General features: G+C 36.9%; 1 protein-coding gene across 2 annotated transcripts in view; it reads right to left on the minus strand.

Moving 5' to 3' along the window:
- Window positions 1-6,706: 6,706 nt before the first annotated feature.
- The window catches only part of LOC133630232 (netrin-G1-like), a 226,741-nt gene continuing 213,691 nt past the window's right edge, over window positions 6,707-19,756 (minus strand). Inside the window, exons 5-6 of one of the 2 annotated variants that reach the window (XM_062021699.1) lie at window positions 7,384-7,622; window positions 6,707-7,048 (exon numbers count right to left, since the gene is read on the minus strand). In XM_062021699.1, coding sequence (XP_061877683.1) covers window positions 7,393-7,622 — 230 coding nt within the window. In that variant the 3' untranslated portion in view covers window positions 6,707-7,048; window positions 7,384-7,392. Of the gene's footprint in view, window positions 7,623-19,756 lie in introns of both variants that reach the window. The other variant, XM_062021698.1, reaches the window with a different exon arrangement.

Consider the following 19,756-nt stretch of genomic DNA (forward strand, 5'->3'; position numbering starts at 1 on the left):
AGTTTTATATAAGTGTTATAATGAAGACAACACATGATGTAAGTGTCTATATTAGCTGTATTAGCCTACTATCAAAATGACTTTAAAAGTCTTATATAAGTGTTATACTGAAGGCAACACATAATGTAAGTGTCTATATTAGCCTACTATCAAAATGACTTTAAAAGTCTTATATAAGTGTTATAATGAAGGCAACACATGATGTAAGTGTCTATATTAGCTATATTAGCCTACTATCAAATTGACTTTAAAAGTTTTATATAAGTGTTATAATGAAGGCAACACATGATGTAAGTGTCTATATTAGCTATATTAGCCTACTATCAAATTGACTTTAAAAGTTTTATACAAGTGTTATAATGAAGGCAACACATGATGTAAGTGTCTATATTAGCTATATTAGCCTACTATCAAAATTACTTTAAAAGTCTTATATAAGTGTTATACTAAAGGCAACACATGATGTAAGTGTCTATATTAGCTATATTAGCCTACTATCAAAATGACTTTAAAAGTCTTATATAAGTGTTATAATGAAGGCAACACGTGATGTAAGTGTCTATATTAGCTGTATTAGCCTACTATCAAAATTATTTTAAAAGTCTTATATAAGTGTTATAATGAAGGCAACACATGATGTAAGTGTCTATATTAGCTGTATTAGCCTACTATCAAAATGACTTTAAAAGTCTTGTATAAGTGTTATAGTAAAGGCAACACACGATGTGTCTATAATAGCTATATTAGCCTACTATAAAAATGTATTTAAAAGTCTTATATAAGTGTTAAAATGAAGGCAACACATGATGTAAGTGTCTATATTAGCTGTATTAGCCTACTATCAAAATGACTTTAAAAGTCTTGTATAAGTGTTATAGTAAAGGCAACACACGATGTGTCTATAATAGCTATATTAGCCTACTATAAAAATGTATTTAAAAGTCTTATATAAGTGTTAAAATGAAGGCAACACATGATGTAAGTGTCTATATTAGCTATATTAGCCTACTATCAAAATTACTTTAAAAGTCTTATATAAGTGTTATACTAAAGGCAACACATGATGTAAGTGTCTATATTAGCTATATTAGCCTACTATCAAAATGACTTTAAAAGTCTTATATAAGTGCTATAATGAAGGCAACACATGATGTAAGTGTCTATATTAGCTATATTAGCCTACTATCAAAATGACTTTAAGTCTTATATAAGTGTTATAATGAAGACAACACATGATGTAAGTGTCTCTATTAGCTGTATTAGCCTACTATCAAAATGACTTTAAAAGTCTTATATAAGTGTTAAAATGAAGGCAACACATGATGTAAGTGTCTATATTAGCTATATTAGCCTACCATCAAAATGACTTTAAAAGTCTTATATAAGTGCTATAATGAAGGCAACACATGATGTAAGTGTCTATATTAGCTGTATTAACCTACTATCAAAATGATTTTAAAAGTCTTATATAAGTGTTATAATGAAGGCAACACGTGATGTAAGTGTCTATATTAGCCTACTATCAAAATGACTTTAAAAGTCTTATATAAGTGTTATAATGAAGGCAACACATGATGTAAGTGTCTATATTAACTATATTAGCCTACTATCAAAATGACTTTAAAAGTCTTATATAAGTGTTATAATGAAGGCAACACATGATGTAAGTGTCTATATTAGCTATATTACCCTACTATCAAAATGACTTTAAAAGTCTTATATAAGTGTTATAATGAAGGCAACACATGATGTAAGTGTCTATATTAGCTGTATTAGCCTACTATCAAAATGACTATGTGTCGCAGGCTGACGCAAATCTTCGTTGACAGAAATTTTGAAATGTAATGTTTGAAAAACATTATTAAAACGGGGACTGAGATGCAAATATAAATTAAATACACAGAGGACATAAGTAAAGGAAATTAAATGAGCTCAAATATAGCTACAAACGAGGCATAATGATGCAATATGTACATAAAGCCAGCCTAAATAGCATGTTAGCATCGATTAGCTTGCAGTCATGCAGTGACCAAACGGACCCGATTAACACTCCAACAAGTCAATAACGTCAACAAAGCTCACCTTTGCACATTCACGCACAGCATAAAGCGTTTGGTGGCAAATTAAGACAAAGAAGGAGCGTCGTAATACTTGTCTTTCTGTGGCAGCGTTCGAGATCGTTGTGCATGTAAACAATCTAAGGTGCGTTCGTGGACCGCCGAAATTAGTGGGACAAAACGGCGCTCCACGAATACTCTCATCAGTGAAGCATGTTTAATATAAAAAAGTGGGATTTATAACAATTAGGAAGGTTTGTGTCATGTGTGTCCTATTACAGAAACCATATTAAAACAAAAATAAAAAATGTTTGCCCGTCTTTTGCCATTTTCATACAGTTTTGAAAAAGCTCCAGGTAGCCACTAGGGCGGCGCTAAAGAGCCGCATGCAGCTCTCGTGGTACACCTACCACAGTTTAAGAACAGTATTTAAAAACGAGTCCAAAACAAAAGCAAGAAAAACTATTTGTGTTTTTTAATAAAAACATTGTTGATTTTTTGGGATCATTCGTCATTGAATAGAGGCGGAATGTTTGCGTTAAAAAAAAGTTGCTAAGTCGAAGTAGTATGGTGTGGTGTACGTTTGGACCCCGGGATGCAGAGATGGCAGGCAAGTGCAGGAAACAATGCAATCCAATTCCAAAACCAAACCACGACATAGAACAAATATATATATATATATATATATATATATATATATATATATATATATATATATATATATATATATATATATATATATATATATATATATATATATATATATATATATATATATATATATATATATATATATATTTTTTTTTTTTTTAAATTTATTTATGTATTTAATTATTTTTTTTAATAAATTAAAAACAATGCTTAAGTCTATAATTAACACAACTTTGCTTGTCCAAAAATAAGTTGTGTTATTAAAGTCACAGACAAAAATAACAAAAATTCACATTTTGGCCAATTATAACCACAGGTTGTTTGAATAATAAGCAGCAGTTTGCTGTATTCGTGTATTTGTACAAGCAACAACCAAAACAGGGAATGTTATTAAATTCAGCTTATTTTAAATAAAATAAATACACATATTTTAATATTTCATTTATTTCTATTTAAAAAAAAGTTATAGTCTATGTTCAACACACACAACAGTATTAAAATTGTACAATTTGTTTAAATTTAAATTTTTAATATTTTATTATTACATTTTATTTTAATAAAATTATATTAATAGTTTATTATTAAAACATGGTTTTAAATATTTGTAAACGTTTTATTTTTCATATATAAATATTTTTTTACCCAATTGAAAAAAACGCTTAGTCTAATTAATACAACTTTGCTTTGTCACAGAAAAAAAAAAAAAAGTCTCATTTTGGCCAATTATCCCCACAGGTTGTTTGAATAACAAGCAGCAGTTTTCTGTGCATCAGCAGAAAAAACATTATTTGTTAGGTTACCCTCCCCTTGGAGTTGAAATTTTAGGAGTGAGGACGTGTGAGTAAGACTTCAGTATTTCATCTTATAGACAAACTGTCAAGTGTATGACAGGGGCCACTATATAAACTTGGAGCATCAATACTTGTAAATATTTAATTCGGGGCCTCTGACAACGCACTCATGCCACCGAAACAAATCGTTACTGGGAGCCAACCAAGCTGAAAGGCACGGAAAGGGAGTCCTTGCCTTTGCAAGTTATATCCAATCAGCTGAATCTAGCACAGGTGGACTCCAATGCACCTGAAGGATCATCTCAAGCACAATCACGGGCAAACATAAACACCTGAGCTCAATGTTAAGCTTCATCATTTCTCAGTTTTCTAGTTTGAATATATTTACAACAATATTTTCACATAGAAATGACGCATATACATTGATTTCATCCAGGATGTGTTTATTTTGTCAGAATGTATCCAAGCCAGTAAAAATAAAAGAAAAGAGCTTTGGGCCAGAAATGGCCCCTAGGCCGCATTTTGGACACCCCTCGTTGAGCAAAAATTCATGAGCTTCTGTTAAAAGTCCTTGTTTGTGGAAACATTATTAGTGCTTCCAACTATTGTACTCCATATTTTCATCTTCCGACGCTAATGAAGGACGTTTGCACAAATATTCCGTTCACTTTGCTCGTGTGAAAACACAATGTGCTGTTCAACTCAGCTAACACAGCAAGTTTTGAAGGTTTTTTTGAATTTTTAAAAGGGTTTTATATATTAAAAAAAATATTTATTTCCATTTTAAACATTTTTTAAATTATTTATTTTAGTCTATGATAACGCTTGTGCGAAAACACAATGTACTATTAATCTTAGCTTAACTTAACTTTTTTAAATAAAAAATGAAATATCTAAAAAAAAAAAAAATCCTCATCATTTATTAGTCTGGGAAAAATAAAATATTGCTTGTACAAACACAACAAAACTGTTTTTAAGCTTCTTTTTTTTAAGCAGAAATTTTACCTTGAATTTTTGGGAGATTTTTGTATTTATATAAATTTTAAAATGTTTTTGTAATTTTTTTTAGTCCATCATAACCACAAGGTTGTTGTACAAAAACAAAATATATTATGTCATTTAAATAAATAAAAAAGTAATACAGCAAGTGTTGAAGGTTTTTTTAAATGTATTTTTAATATAAATTTCAATTTAATGTAATTATTTATTTTAGTCTATGATAAACACAACTTTGCTTGTGCAAAAACACAATGTACTATTAAACTTAGCTTAACTTAACTCAAAATTTTTTTTTCAAAAACACTATATTTTTATATTTTCTTTATTCTGGTTAGAAGAAAAAATCGTCATCATTTTTTGAAGTCTGTGATAAATATTGCTTGTACAACCCCCCCACCCCCCCCACCCCCCCCACCCCCAAAAAACAAAAACAAAAAACAATTTTTAAGTTTTTGAAATGTATTTCCATTTTAAAAAATAAATTAAAAAGTTTAGTCTATGATAAAAACAACGTTGCGTGTACAAAATCACAATGTACTATTAAACTTAGCTTAACTTAAATTTTTAAATAAAAAACTTTTATTATTATTTTTAAATTGTATTTATTTTGGTTGAAAAAAAAAAATCATCCTAATTTTTTTAGTCTGTGATAAATAAAACAAAAACACAACTTTTTTAAGCTTTTTTTAGACATTTTACCTTTAATTATTTGGAGATTTTTGTATTTACTTTTTATTTTAAAATGTTTTTGTATTTTTTTTAGTCCATCATAACCACCACGTTGTTATACAAGAACAAAACATATAAAATCTGCCTAAACAGTAAAAAACAACAACAAAAAAAACCCATATGCATTTTCATATCTCAATTTATTTATTTTTAATTCATGATGAGCACAGTTGCTTGTACAAAACATGATCTAGTATTAGTATATAGCTCAAAACTGTTTGTTTAAAAGCTTTTTAAAATGTAATTTTTTAATAATTATTTTTATATACATTTTTTATTTATAAAAAAAAACGTCTTTTATGATGTACGCAACTTTGCTTGGCCAAAAAAAACAAACAATATTTAACTCAGCCAAATCAGTTTGTTTTGAAGCTTTTTAAAAAGTGCTTACTTTTTTTAAAAATATTTTATTTATTTATTTCTATTTTAAAAATTTTTTACATTTTTTTTAGTCTATGATAAACAATGTTACTTGTACAAAAACAGTATACACTATTAAATTCAGACAAATCAGTTTATTCTAATGCTGTTTTTAAATATTAAAAAATTGCTCATATTTTAACATTTTCATTTATTTACAACGTTGCTTGTACAAAACAAAAACAGTTTGTTTTAAAGCTTTTTACAATTTTTCTTTTTTAGTCTTCCATTTTTAATTCATTTAAAAATGTTTCGTGTATAATGACCACAACTGCATGTCCAAAAACAAGTTATATTATTAGTTTTAGAAATAGTTTTTATTTATTTATTTTTTTAATAAAAAAAAAATAAAAAATTGTAATGTGGACTTGTCAGACCACAGAACACTTTTCCACTTTGCATCAGTCCATCTTAGATGAGCTCGGGGCCCAGCAAAGCCGGCGGTGTTTCTGGGTGTTGTTGATAAAAGGCTTTAGCTTTGCATAATAGAGTTTTAACTTGCACTTACAGATGTAGTGACGAACTGTAGTTACTGACAGTGGTTTTATGAAGTGTTCCTCAGCCCATGTGGTGATATCCACACAATTGTTCTTTTTTTTAAATTTTTTTTTTAAAAAGTCAAGCAAAACAGTTTGTTTTGAAGCTTTTTATTCACTCAAATCTTCCAAGTGTCAAAGCGAGAACGTAACATTGACGATGTCCTTTGGTGGGATTGAAATACACTTCGTCGATACCGTACGTCGACTTGATATTCTTTGATGCCAGCACGTTGCCAATGCAAAGGAAAATGGCCTACTCAAACGGAATGGACAAACAAAAGTGTGCATTTCGGAACGTGGTATAGAACACATCAACGTTGCCTTCTTTTCATCACAGTTCAGCAAAGGTACAAAAAAGGACGACATTACTAGTTGTTGTTGTTTTTTTTTTGGCAAATACATTAATCGACTGTCCTTTGAGCGGGGGTGAAAGCGAGCGCTGCGGCTCGAGAATGGAAAAGAACCAAGATGAAATAAATATTCAATTTTTTTTAATTTTTTTAAAACTTTTTTTTACAGAGTGACGTTCACACAAGCACAGGTCAGTGGCGGCATGATGGGTCGGGGCGAGGGCGAGCCGGAAAGTTTGTGCGTACGCAAAGTCCGCACAGGTTTCCTTTGATCCACAATGCACTGACAGCAAAGAACGCGCGTTCTCTCACGAACATATCCGGAGAAGCCCAGGGAAATATGTCTTTGATTTGTCTTCCCCAACAAGTCCGGCCGACATTAAACTCACAGGAGCGTCCCACAGGGGGGGGGGGGCCTCGCCAAAGAGAGCCGATTGGCTGCAGCTGTTGTTGCCGTGGCGATGAGAGGACGGTCGTCTTCCAAGAGGATGGAGCTCAAGCACCCGTGTGGCCTAAGAGGGGATGGAGGAGGGAGGTGGGGACGTGTCATTGTCCTTTGCGCTCTTTTAATATGGTCCATATGTTGTATTTTTATACATACATATATACATATATATATATATATATTCTTTGATATTCAATTCAAAAGTTTTTGCACTCATTCGTGTGGCACATTCCTTTTTCACATCGTCAGTGTTCGTCGAGGCTGCTCAGAAAAGAAGCGGCTATGGTCCACAAAGCTCATGATTGTTAATTAATCAAAGGAGGGATGTGTGTGTGTGTGTGTGTGTGTGTGTATATGTGTGTGTGTGTGTGTGTGTCGGCAGGGGGGTTAATCGCTTCCCACCAGGTCTCTTCAGAGCAGCGTCGAGCCCAGGAGGAGGATGAGGAGCAGCGGTGAATCCACGGCGCAGGGCGGAGGCCCGGCGGCGCCGGAGTCGGTGCCCCGGCAACCTCCCAGCTCCGTCTCGCAGCGCCGCCTCTCGCACAGCAGGCCGGCGTAGGCCGGCGGGCAGCTGCAGCGGACGTTGTTGACGCAGGCGCCGCCGTTTTGGCAGCGCATGAGCTCGTTGTCGCACACCCGAGCTGTGGTGGGGGAGGGAACAATTGGTGAGTTTGGGTAGAACCTAAAGAAGACACATTTCTGAATAAAGAAAGCACAAAACGGTGTGTAATTCGTACATAAAAACAGACTGCAACGATTCTGGGTGTTGTTGATAAACGGCGTTTGCTTTGCATAGTAGAGTTCTAACTCGCACTTACAGATGAAGCGACCAACTGTAGTTACTGACAGTGGTTTTCTGAAGTGTTCCTTAGCCCATGTGGTGATATCCTTTACACACCGATGTCGCTTTTTCATGCAGAATACAATGATTCTGGGTGTTGTTGATAAACGGGGTTCGCTTTGCATAGTAGAGTTTTAACTTGCACTTACAGATGTAGCGACCAACTGTAGTTACTGACAGTGGTTTTCTGAAGTGTTACTGAGCCCATGTGGTGATATCCTTTACACACCGATGTCGCTTTTTCATGCAGAATACAATGATTCTGGGTGTTGTTGATAAACGGGGTTCGCTTTGCATAGTAGAGTTTTAACTTGCACTTACAGATGTAGCGACCAACTGTAGTTACTGACAGTGGTTTTATGAAGTGTTCCTGAGCCCATGTGGTGATATCCTTTACACACCGATGCCGCTTTTTCATGCAGAATACAATGATTCTGGGTGTTGTTGATAAACGGGGTTCGCTTTGCATAGTAGAGTTTTAACTTGCACTTACAGATGTAGCGACCAACTGTAGTTACTGACAGTGGTTTTATGAAGTGTTCCTGAGCCCATGTGGTGAAATCCTTTACACACTGATGTCACTTTTTGATGCAGAATACAATCATTCTGGGTGTTGTTGATAAATGGCGTTGGCTTTGCATAGTAGAGTTTTAACTTGCACTTACAGATGTAGCGACGAACTGTGGTTACTGATAGTGGTTTTCTGAAGAGCTGATGAGCCCATGTGGTGATATCCTTTACACACTGATGTCGCTTTTTGTTACAGAATACAATGATTTTGGGTGTTGTTGATAAATGGCGTTCCCTTTGCATGGTAGAGTTTTAACTTGCACTTACAGATGTAGCGACCAACCTGTAGTTACTGACAGTGGTTTTCTGAAGTGTTCCTGAGCCCATGTGGTGATATCCTTTACACACCGATGTCGCTTTTTGATGCAGAATACAATGATTCTGGGTTTTGTTGATAAACGGCGTTCGCTTTGCACAGTAGAGTTTTAACTCGCACTTACAGATGTAGCGACCACCTGTAGTTACTGACAGTGGTTTCCTGAAGTGTTCCTGAGCCTATGTGGTGATATCCTTTACACACCGATGTCGCTTTTTGATGCAGAATACAATCATTCTGGGTGTTGTTGATAAACGGCGTTGGCTTTGCATAGTAGAGTTTTAACTTGCACTTACAGATGTAGCGACCAACTGTGGTTACTGACGGTGGTTTTCTGAAGTGTTCCTGAGCCCATGTGGTGATATCCTTTACACACCGATGTCTCTTTTTGATGCAGTACCGCCTGAGGGATCGAAGGTCTGTAATATCATGGCTTACGTGCAGTGATTTCTCCAGATTCTATGAACTTTTTGATGATATTACTGACCGTAGATGGTGAAATCTCTAAATTCCTTGCAATAGCTGGTTGAGAAATTTTGTTCTTAAACTGTTGGACAATTTTTTTTTTTTTTTTAATTTTTTTTCAGTATCTCTGTTGGTGTAATATGAAAACCATTTGTTGAATACAAAACATTGTGACAGATAGCGGAGGAAAAAATCCATAAATCAACCGCACACATTAGCTGCAGATGTACTGCAAATGAAGGGACTGATGAAAAAGAATGAATACGAAAGATAAATACATTCTGATTAGAATAAATAATAATGAATATGTTCAAATTTAAGTGCAAAAAAATAAATGAATACAGCTTTGTCACTTTAGTCATATTTTTTTGCGCTTAAGACACTTCTCTACAACTTCAGCTCGAGACTTCTTCTGTTTTTTTTGTTTGTTTTTTTAAAAAGGACCTTATCTTCACCAGACCAGGTTGTCAATGAAATTAGATTGTTTAAAGGGTTCCTAAAACCAGATCCAGTCCAGATTATGTCCAGGTCGGGCTCAGCAACACACACCTTCATTTATGTACACTGAGAATTAGGGAACAGAACAGATTGCATGTAATCTATAAACAAAATCACATTTTCAAAATATGCATTTATGTACAGTCCAGACTGTTGGACAATTTGCTCACGCATTTGTTGACAAAGTGGTGACCCTCGCCCCGTCCTTGTTTGTGAATGACTGAGCATTTTACGGAAGCTGCTTTTGTACCCAATCATGGCACCCACCTGTTCCCAATTAGCCTGTTCACCTGTGTTTGATGAGCATTCCTCAGCTTTCTCAGTCTTTTATGCCACTTGTGCCAGCTTTTTTGAAACATGTTGAAGGCATCAAATTCCAATTGAGCTAATGTTTGCAAAAAAACCAACATTTTCCAGTTGTAACGTTAAGTATCTTGTCTTTGCAGTCTATTCAATTGAATATAAGTTGAAACTGATTTGCAAATCATTGTATTCTGTTTTTATTTACCATTTACACAACGTGACAACTTCACTGCTTTTGGGGGTTTGTATTAATAAAGCAGAAAATGACATTAATTTCATGGAATTGAGTCGTCCACTCAGCTGCCTGTTGGGAGGACAGGAATCCACTTTACATAATCAAAAACTATAAATGTTAACACTGGAGAGCCAGCCATCCATCCATTTTCTACCGCTTGTCCCTTTTGGGGTCGCGATGTCCGATAATATCGGACTGACGATATTATCGGCCGATAAATGCTTTAAAATGTAATATCGGAAGTTTAAAACTCATTTGTATACTCTAGCCTTTAAATAAAACCCCTTTTTAGACCAGTTGATCTGCCATTTATTTTATTTTCTCCTCTGCCCCCCTCTCCCTTGTGGAGAGGGGGAGGGGGGGGGGATCCGGTGGCCATGGATGAAGTACTGGCTGTCCAGAGTCGGGACCCGGGGTGGACCGCTCGCCTGTGCAACAGTTGGGGACATCTCTGCGCTGCTGACCCGTCTCCGCTTGGGATGGTCTGCTGTTGGCCCCACTATGGACTGGACTCTTACTATTATGTTAGATCCACTATGGACTGGACTCTCACTATTATGTTAGATCCACTATGGACTGGACTCTCACAATATTATGTTAGATCCACTATGGACTGGACTCTCACTATTATGTTAGATCCACTATGGACTGGACTCTCACAATATTATGTTAGATCCACTATGGACTGGACTCTCACTATTATGTTAGATCCACTATGGACTGGACTCTCCCAATATTATGTTAGATCCACTATGGACTGGACTCTCACTATTATGTTAGATCCACTATGGACTGGACTCTCACTATTATGTTAGATCCACTATGGACTGGACTCTCACTATTATGTTAGATCCACTATGGACTGGACTCTCACTATTATGTTAGATCCACTATGGACTGGACTCTCACTATTATGTTAGATCCACTATGGACTGGACTCTCACAATATTATGTTAGATCCACTATGGACTGGACTCTCACTATTATGTTAGATCCACTATGGACTGGACTCTCACAATATTATGTTAGATCCACTATGGACTGGACTCTCACTATTATGTTAGATCCACTATGGACTGGACTCTCACTATTATGTTAGATCCACTATGGACTGGACTCTCACTATTATGTTAGATCCACTATGGACTGGACTCTCACTATTATGTTAGATCCACTATGGACTGGACTCTCACTATTATGTTAGATCCACTATGGACTGGACTCTCACAATATTATGTTAGATCCACTATGGACTGGACTCTCACTATTATGTTAGATCCACTATGGACTGGACTCTCACAATATTATGTTAGATCCACTATGGACTGGACTCTCACTATTATGTTAGATCCACTATGGACTGGACTCTCCCAATATTATGTTAGATCCACTATGGACTGGACTCTCACTATTATGTTAGATCCACTATGGACTGGACTCTCACTATTATGTTAGATCCACTATGGACTGGACTCTCACTATTATGTTAGATCCACTATGGACTGGACTCTCACTATTATGTTAGATCCACTATGGACTGGACTCTCACTATTATGTTAGATCCACTATGGACTGGACTCTCACAATATTATGTTAGATCCACTATGGACTGGACTCTCACTATTATGTTAGATCCACTATGGACTGGACTCTCACAATATTATGTTAGATCCACTATGGACTGGACTCTCACTATTATGTTGGATCCACTATGGACTGGACTCTTACTATTATGTTAGAGCCACTATGGACTGGACTCTCACTATTATGTTAGATCCACTATGGACTGGACTCTTACAATATTATGTTAGATCCACTATGGACTGGACTCTCACTATTATGTTAGATCCACTATGGACTGGACTCTCACTATTATGTTAGATCCACTATGGACTGGACTCTCACAATATTATGTTAGATCCACTATGGACTGGACTCTCACTATTATGTTAGATCCACTATGGACTGGACTCTCACAATATTATGTTAGATCCACTATGGACTGGACTCTCACTATTATGTTGGATCCACTATGGACTGGACTCTTACTATTATGTTAGATCCACTATGGACTGGACTCTCACTATTATGTTAGATCCACTATGGACTGGACTCTCACAATATTATGTTAGATCCACTATGGACTGGACTCTCACTATTGTGTTAGATCCACTATGGACTGGACTCTCACAATATTATGTTAGATCCACTATGGACTGGACTCTCACTATTATGTTAGATCCACTATGGACTGGACTCTCACAATATTATGTTAGATCCACTATGGACTGGACTCTCACTATTATGTTAGATCCACTATGGACTGGACTCTCACTATTATGTTAGATCCACTATGGACTGGACTCTCACTATTATGTTAGATCCACTATGGACTGGACTCTCACTATTATGTTAGATCCACTATGGACTGGACTCTCACTATTATGTTAGATCCACTATGGACTGGACTCTCACAATATTATGTTAGATCCACTATGGACTGGACTCTCACTATTATGTTAGATCCACTATGGACTGGACTCTCACAATATTATGTTAGATCCACTATGGACTGGACTCTCACTATTATGTTGGATCCACTATGGACTGGACTCTTACTATTATGTTAGAGCCACTATGGACTGGACTCTCACTATTATGTTAGATCCACTATGGACTGGACTCTCACTATTATGTTAGATCCACTATGGACTGGACTCTCACTATTATGTTAGATCCACTATGGACTGGACTCTCACAATATTATGTTAGATCCACTATGGACTGGACTCTCACTATTATGTTAGATCCACTATGGACTGGACTCTCACAATATTATGTTAGATCCACTATGGACTGGACTCTCACTATTATGTTGGATCCACTATGGACTGGACTCTTACTATTATGTTAGATCCACTATGGACTGGACTCTCACTATTATGTTTGATCCACTATGGACTGGACTCTCACACTATTATGTTAGATCCACTATGGACTGGACTCTCACAATATTATGTTGGATCCACTATGGACTGGACTCTCACTATTATGTTAGATCCACTATGGACTGGACTCTCACAATATTATGTTAGATCCACTATGGACTGGACTCTCACTATTATGTTGGATCCACTATGGACTGTACTCTTACTATTATGCTAGATCCACTATGGACTGGACTCTCACTATTATGTTGGATCCACTATGGACTGGACTCTCTCACTTTTATGTTAGATCCACTATGGACTGGACTCTCACTATTATGCTAGATCCACTATGGACTGGACTCTCACTCTTATGTTAGATCCACTATGGACTGGACTCTCACTATTATGTTAGATCCACTATGGACTGGACTTTCACACTATTATGTTAGATCCACTATGGACTGGACTCTCACTATTATGTTAGATCCACTATGGACTGGACTCTCACTATTATGTTAGATCCACTATGGACTGGACTCTCACTATTATGTTAGATCCACTATGGACTGGACTTTCACACTATTATGTTAGATCCACTATGGACTGGACTCTCACTATTATGTTAGATCCACTATGGACTGGACTCTCACTATTATGTTAGATCCACTATGGACTGGACTTTCACACTATTATGTTAGATCCACTATGGACTGGACTCTCACTATTATGTTAGATCCACTATGGACTGGACTCTCACTATTATGTTAGATCCACTATGGACTGGACTCTCACAATATTATGTTAGATCCACTATGGACTGGACTCTCACTATTATGTTAGATCCACTATGGACTGGACTCTCACAATATTATGTTAGATCCACTATGGACTGGACTCTCACTATTATGTTAGATCCACTATGGACTGGACTCTCACAATATTATGTTAGATCCACTATGGACTGGACTCTCACAATATTATGTTAGATCCACTATGGACTGGACTCTCACTATTATGTTAGATCCACTATGGACTGGACTCTCCCAATATTATGTTAGATCCACTATGGACTGGACTCTCACTATTATGTTAGATCCACTATGGACTGGACTCTCACTATTATGTTAGATCCACTATGGACTGGACTCTCACTATTATGTTAGATCCACTATGGACTGGACTCTCACTATTATGTTAGATCCACTATGGACTGGACTCTCACTATTATGTTAGATCCACTATGGACTGGACTCTCACAATATTATGTTAGATCCACTATGGACTGGACTCTCACTATTATGTTAGATCCACTATGGACTGGACTCTCACAATATTATGTTAGATCCACTATGGACTGGACTCTCACTATTATGTTAGATCCACTATGGACTGGACTCTCCCAATATTATGTTAGATCCACTATGGACTGGACTCTCACTATTATGTTAGATCCACTATGGACTGGACTCTCACTATTATGTTAGATCCACTATGGACTGGACTCTCACTATTATGTTAGATCCACTATGGACTGGACTCTCACTATTATGTTAGATCCACTATGGACTGGACTCTCACTATTATGTTAGATCCACTATGGACTGGACTCTCACAATATTATGTTAGATCCACTATGGACTGGACTCTCACTATTATGTTAGATCCACTATGGACTGGACTCTCACAATATTATGTTAGATCCACTATGGACTGGACTCTCACTATTATGTTGGATCCACTATGGACTGGACTCTTACTATTATGTTAGAGCCACTATGGACTGGACTCTCACTATTATGTTAGATCCACTATGGACTGGACTCTTACAATATTATGTTAGATCCACTATGGACTGGACTCTCACTATTATGTTAGATCCACTATGGACTGGACTCTCACTATTATGTTAGATCCACTATGGACTGGACTCTCACAATATTATGTTAGATCCACTATGGACTGGACTCTCACTATTATGTTAGATCCACTATGGACTGGACTCTCACAATATTATGTTAGATCCACTATGGACTGGACTCTCACTATTATGTTGGATCCACTATGGACTGGACTCTTACTATTATGTTAGATCCACTATGGACTGGACTCTCACTATTATGTTAGATCCACTATGGACTGGACTCTCACAATATTATGTTAGATCCACTATGGACTGGACTCTCACTATTATGTTAGATCCACTATGGACTGGACTCTCACAATATTATGTTAGATCCACTATGGACTGGACTCTCACTATTATGTTAGATCCACTATGGACTGGACTCTCACAATATTATGTTAGATCCACTATGGACTGGACTCTCACTATTATGTTAGATCCACTATGGACTGGACTCTCACTATTATGTTAGATCCACTATGGACTGGACTCTCACTATTATGTTAGATCCACTATGGACTGGACTCTCACTATTATGTTAGATCCACTATGGACTGGACTCTCACTATTATGTTAGATCCACTATGGACTGGACTCTCACAATATTATGTTAGATCCACTATGGACTGGACTCTCACTATTATGTTAGATCCACTATGGACTGGACTCTCACAATATTATGTTAGATCCACTATGGACTGGACTCTCACTATTATGTTGGATCCACTATGGACTGGACTCTTACTATTATGTTAGAGCCACTATGGACTGGACTCTCACTATTATGTTAGATCCACTATGGACTGGACTCTTACAATATTATGTTAGATCCACTATGGACTGGACTCTCACTATTATGTTAGATCCACTATGGACTGGACTCTCACTATTATGTTAGATCCACTATGGACTGGACTCCCACAATATTATGTTAGATCCACTATGGACTGGACTCTCACTATTATGTTAGATCCACTATGGACTGGACTCTCACAATATTATGTTAGATCCACTATGGACTGGACTCTCACTATTATGTTGGATCCACTATGGACTGGACTCTTACTATTATGTTAGATCCACTATGGACTGGACTCTCACTATTATGTTTGATCCACTATGGACTGGACTCTCACACTATTATGTTAGATCCACTATGGACTGGACTCTCACAATATTATGTTAGATCCACTATGGACTGGACTCTCACTATTATGTTAGATCCACTATGGACTGGACTCTCACAATATTATGTTAGATCCACTATGGACTGGACTCTCACTATTATGTTGGATCCACTATGGACTGTACTCTTACTATTATGCTAGATCCACTATGGACTGGACTCTCACTATTATGTTGGATCCACTATGGACTGGACTCTCTCACTTTTATGTTAGATCCACTATGGACTGGACTCTCACTATTATGCTAGATCCACTATGGACTGGACTCTCACTCTTATGTTAGATCCACTATGGACTGGACTCTCACTATTATGTTAGATCCACTATGGACTGGACTTTCACACTATTATGTTAGATCCACTATGGACTGGACTCTCACTATTATGTTAGATCCACTATGGACTGGACTCTCACTATTATGTTAGATCCACTATGGACTGGACTCTCACTATTATGTTAGATCCACTATGGACTGGACTTTCACACTATTATGTTAGATCCACTATGGACTGGACTCTCACTATTATGTTAGATCCACTATGGACTGGACTCTCACTATTATGTTAGATCCACTATGGACTGGACTTTCACACTATTATGTTAGATCCACTATGGACTGGACTCTCACTATTATGTTAGATCCACTATGGACTGGACTCTCACTATTATGTTAGATCCACTATGGACTGGACTCTCACAATATTATGTTAGATCCACTATGGACTGGACTCTCACTATTATGTTAGATCCACTATGGACTGGACTCTCACAATATTATGTTAGATCCACTATGGACTGGACTCTCACTATTATGTTAGATCCACTATGGACTGGACTCTCACAATATTATGTTAGATCCACTATGGACTGGACTCTCACTATTATGTTAGATCCACTATGGACTGGACTCTCACTATTATGTTAGATCCACTATGGACTGGACTCTCACTATTATGTTAGATCCACTATGGACTGGACTCTCACTATTATGTTAGATCCACTATGGACTGGACTCTCACTATTATATTAGATCCACTATGGACTGGACTCTCACAATATTATGTTAGATCCACTATGGACTGGACTCTCACTATTATGTTGGATCCACTATGGACTGTACTCTTACTATTATGCTAGATCCACTATGGACTGGACTCTCACTATTATGTTGGATCCACTATGGACTGGACTCTCTCACTTTTATGTTAGATCCACTATGGACTGGACTCTCACTATTATGCTAGATCCACTATGGACTGGACTCTCACTCTTATGTTAGATCCACTATGGACTGGACTCTCACTATTATGTTAGATCCACTATGGACTGGACTTTCACACTATTATGTTAGATCCACTATGGACTGGACTCTCACTATTATGTTAGATCCACTATGGACTGGACTCTCACTATTATGTTAGATCCACTATGGACTGGACTCTCACTATTATGTTAGATCCACTATGGACTGGACTTTCACACTATTATGTTATATCCACTATGGACTGGACTCTCACTATTATGTTAGATCCACTATGGACTGGACTCTCACTATTATGTTAGATCCACTATGGACTGGACTTTCACACTATTATGTTAGATCCACTATGGACTGGACTCTCACTATTATGTTAGATCCACTATGGACTGGACTCTCACTATTATGTTAGATCCACTATGGACTGGACTCTCACAATATTATGTTAGATCCACTATGGACTGGACTCTCACTATTATGTTAGATCCACTATGGACTGGACTCTCACAATATTATGTTAGATCCACTATGGACTGGACTCTCACTATTATGTTAGATCCACTATGGACTGGACTCTCACAATATTATGTTAGATCCACTATGGACTGGACTCTCACTATTATGTTAGATCCACTATGGACTGGACTCTCACTATTATGTTAGATCCACTATGGACTGGACTCTCACTATTATGTTAGATCCACTATGGACTGGACTCTCACTATTATGTTAGATCCACTATGGACTGGACTCTCACTATTATGTTAGATCCACTATGGACTGGACTCTCACAATATTATGTTAGATCCACTATGGACTGGACTCTCACTATTATGTTAGATCCACTATGGACTGGACTCTCACAATATTATGTTAGATCCACTATGGACTGGACTCTCACTATTATGTTGGATCCACTATGGACTGGACTCTTACTATTATGTTAGAGCCACTATGGACTGGACTCTCACTATTATGTTAGATCCACTATGGACTGGACTCTCACAATATTATGTTAGATCCACTATGGACTGGACTCTCACTATTATGTTAGATCCACTATGGACTGGACTCTCACTATTATGTTAGATCCACTATGGACTGGACTCTCACTATTATGTTAGATCCACTATGGACTGGACTCTCACAATATTATGTTAGATCCACTATGGACTGGACTCTCACTATTATGTTAGATCCACTATGGACTGGACTCTCACAATATTATGTTAGATCCACTATGGACTGGACTCTCACTATTATGTTGGATCCACTATGGACTGGACTCTTACTATTATGTTAGATCCACTATGGACTGGACTCTCACTATTATGTTTGATCCACTATGGACTGGACTCTCACACTATTATGTTAGATCCACTATGGACTGGACTCTCACAATATTATGTTAGATCCACTATGGACTGGACTCTCACTATTATGTTAGATCCACTATGGACTGGACTCTCACAATATTATGTTAGATCCACTATGGACTGGACTCTCACTATTATGTTGGATCCACTATGGACTGTACTCTTACTATTATGCTAGATCCACTATGGACTGGACTCTCACTATTATGTTGGATCCACTATGGACTGGACTCTCTCACTTTTATGTTAGATCCACTATGGACTGGACTCTCACTATTATGCTAGATCCACTATGGACTGGACTCTCACTCTTATGTTAGATCCACTATGGACTGGACTCTCACTATTATGTTAGATCCACTATGGACTGGACTTTCACACTATTATGTTAGATCCACTATGGACTGGACTCTCACTATTATGTTAGATCCACTATGGACTGGACTCTCACTATTATGTTAGATCCACTATGGACTGGACTCTCACTATTATGTTAGATCCACTATGGACTGGACTTTCACACTATTATGTTAGATCCACTATGGACTGGACTCTCACTATTATGTTAGATCCACTATGGACTGGACTCTCACTATTATGTTAGATCCACTATGGACTGGACTTTCACACTATTATGTTAGATCCACTATGGACTGGACTCTCACTATTATGTTAGATCCACTATGGACTGGACTCTCACTATTATGTTAGATCCACTATGGACTGGACTCTCACAATATTATGTTAGATCCACTATGGACTGGACTCTCACTATTATGTTAGATCCACTATGGACTGGACTCTCACAATATTATGTTAGATCCACTATGGACTGGACTCTCACTATTATGTTAGATCCACTATGGACTGGACTCTCACAATATTATGTTAGA

This window comes from Entelurus aequoreus, linkage group LG15 (assembly GCF_033978785.1).
Source record: "Entelurus aequoreus isolate RoL-2023_Sb linkage group LG15, RoL_Eaeq_v1.1, whole genome shotgun sequence".
Lineage (NCBI taxonomy): Eukaryota > Metazoa > Chordata > Actinopteri > Syngnathiformes > Syngnathidae > Entelurus > Entelurus aequoreus.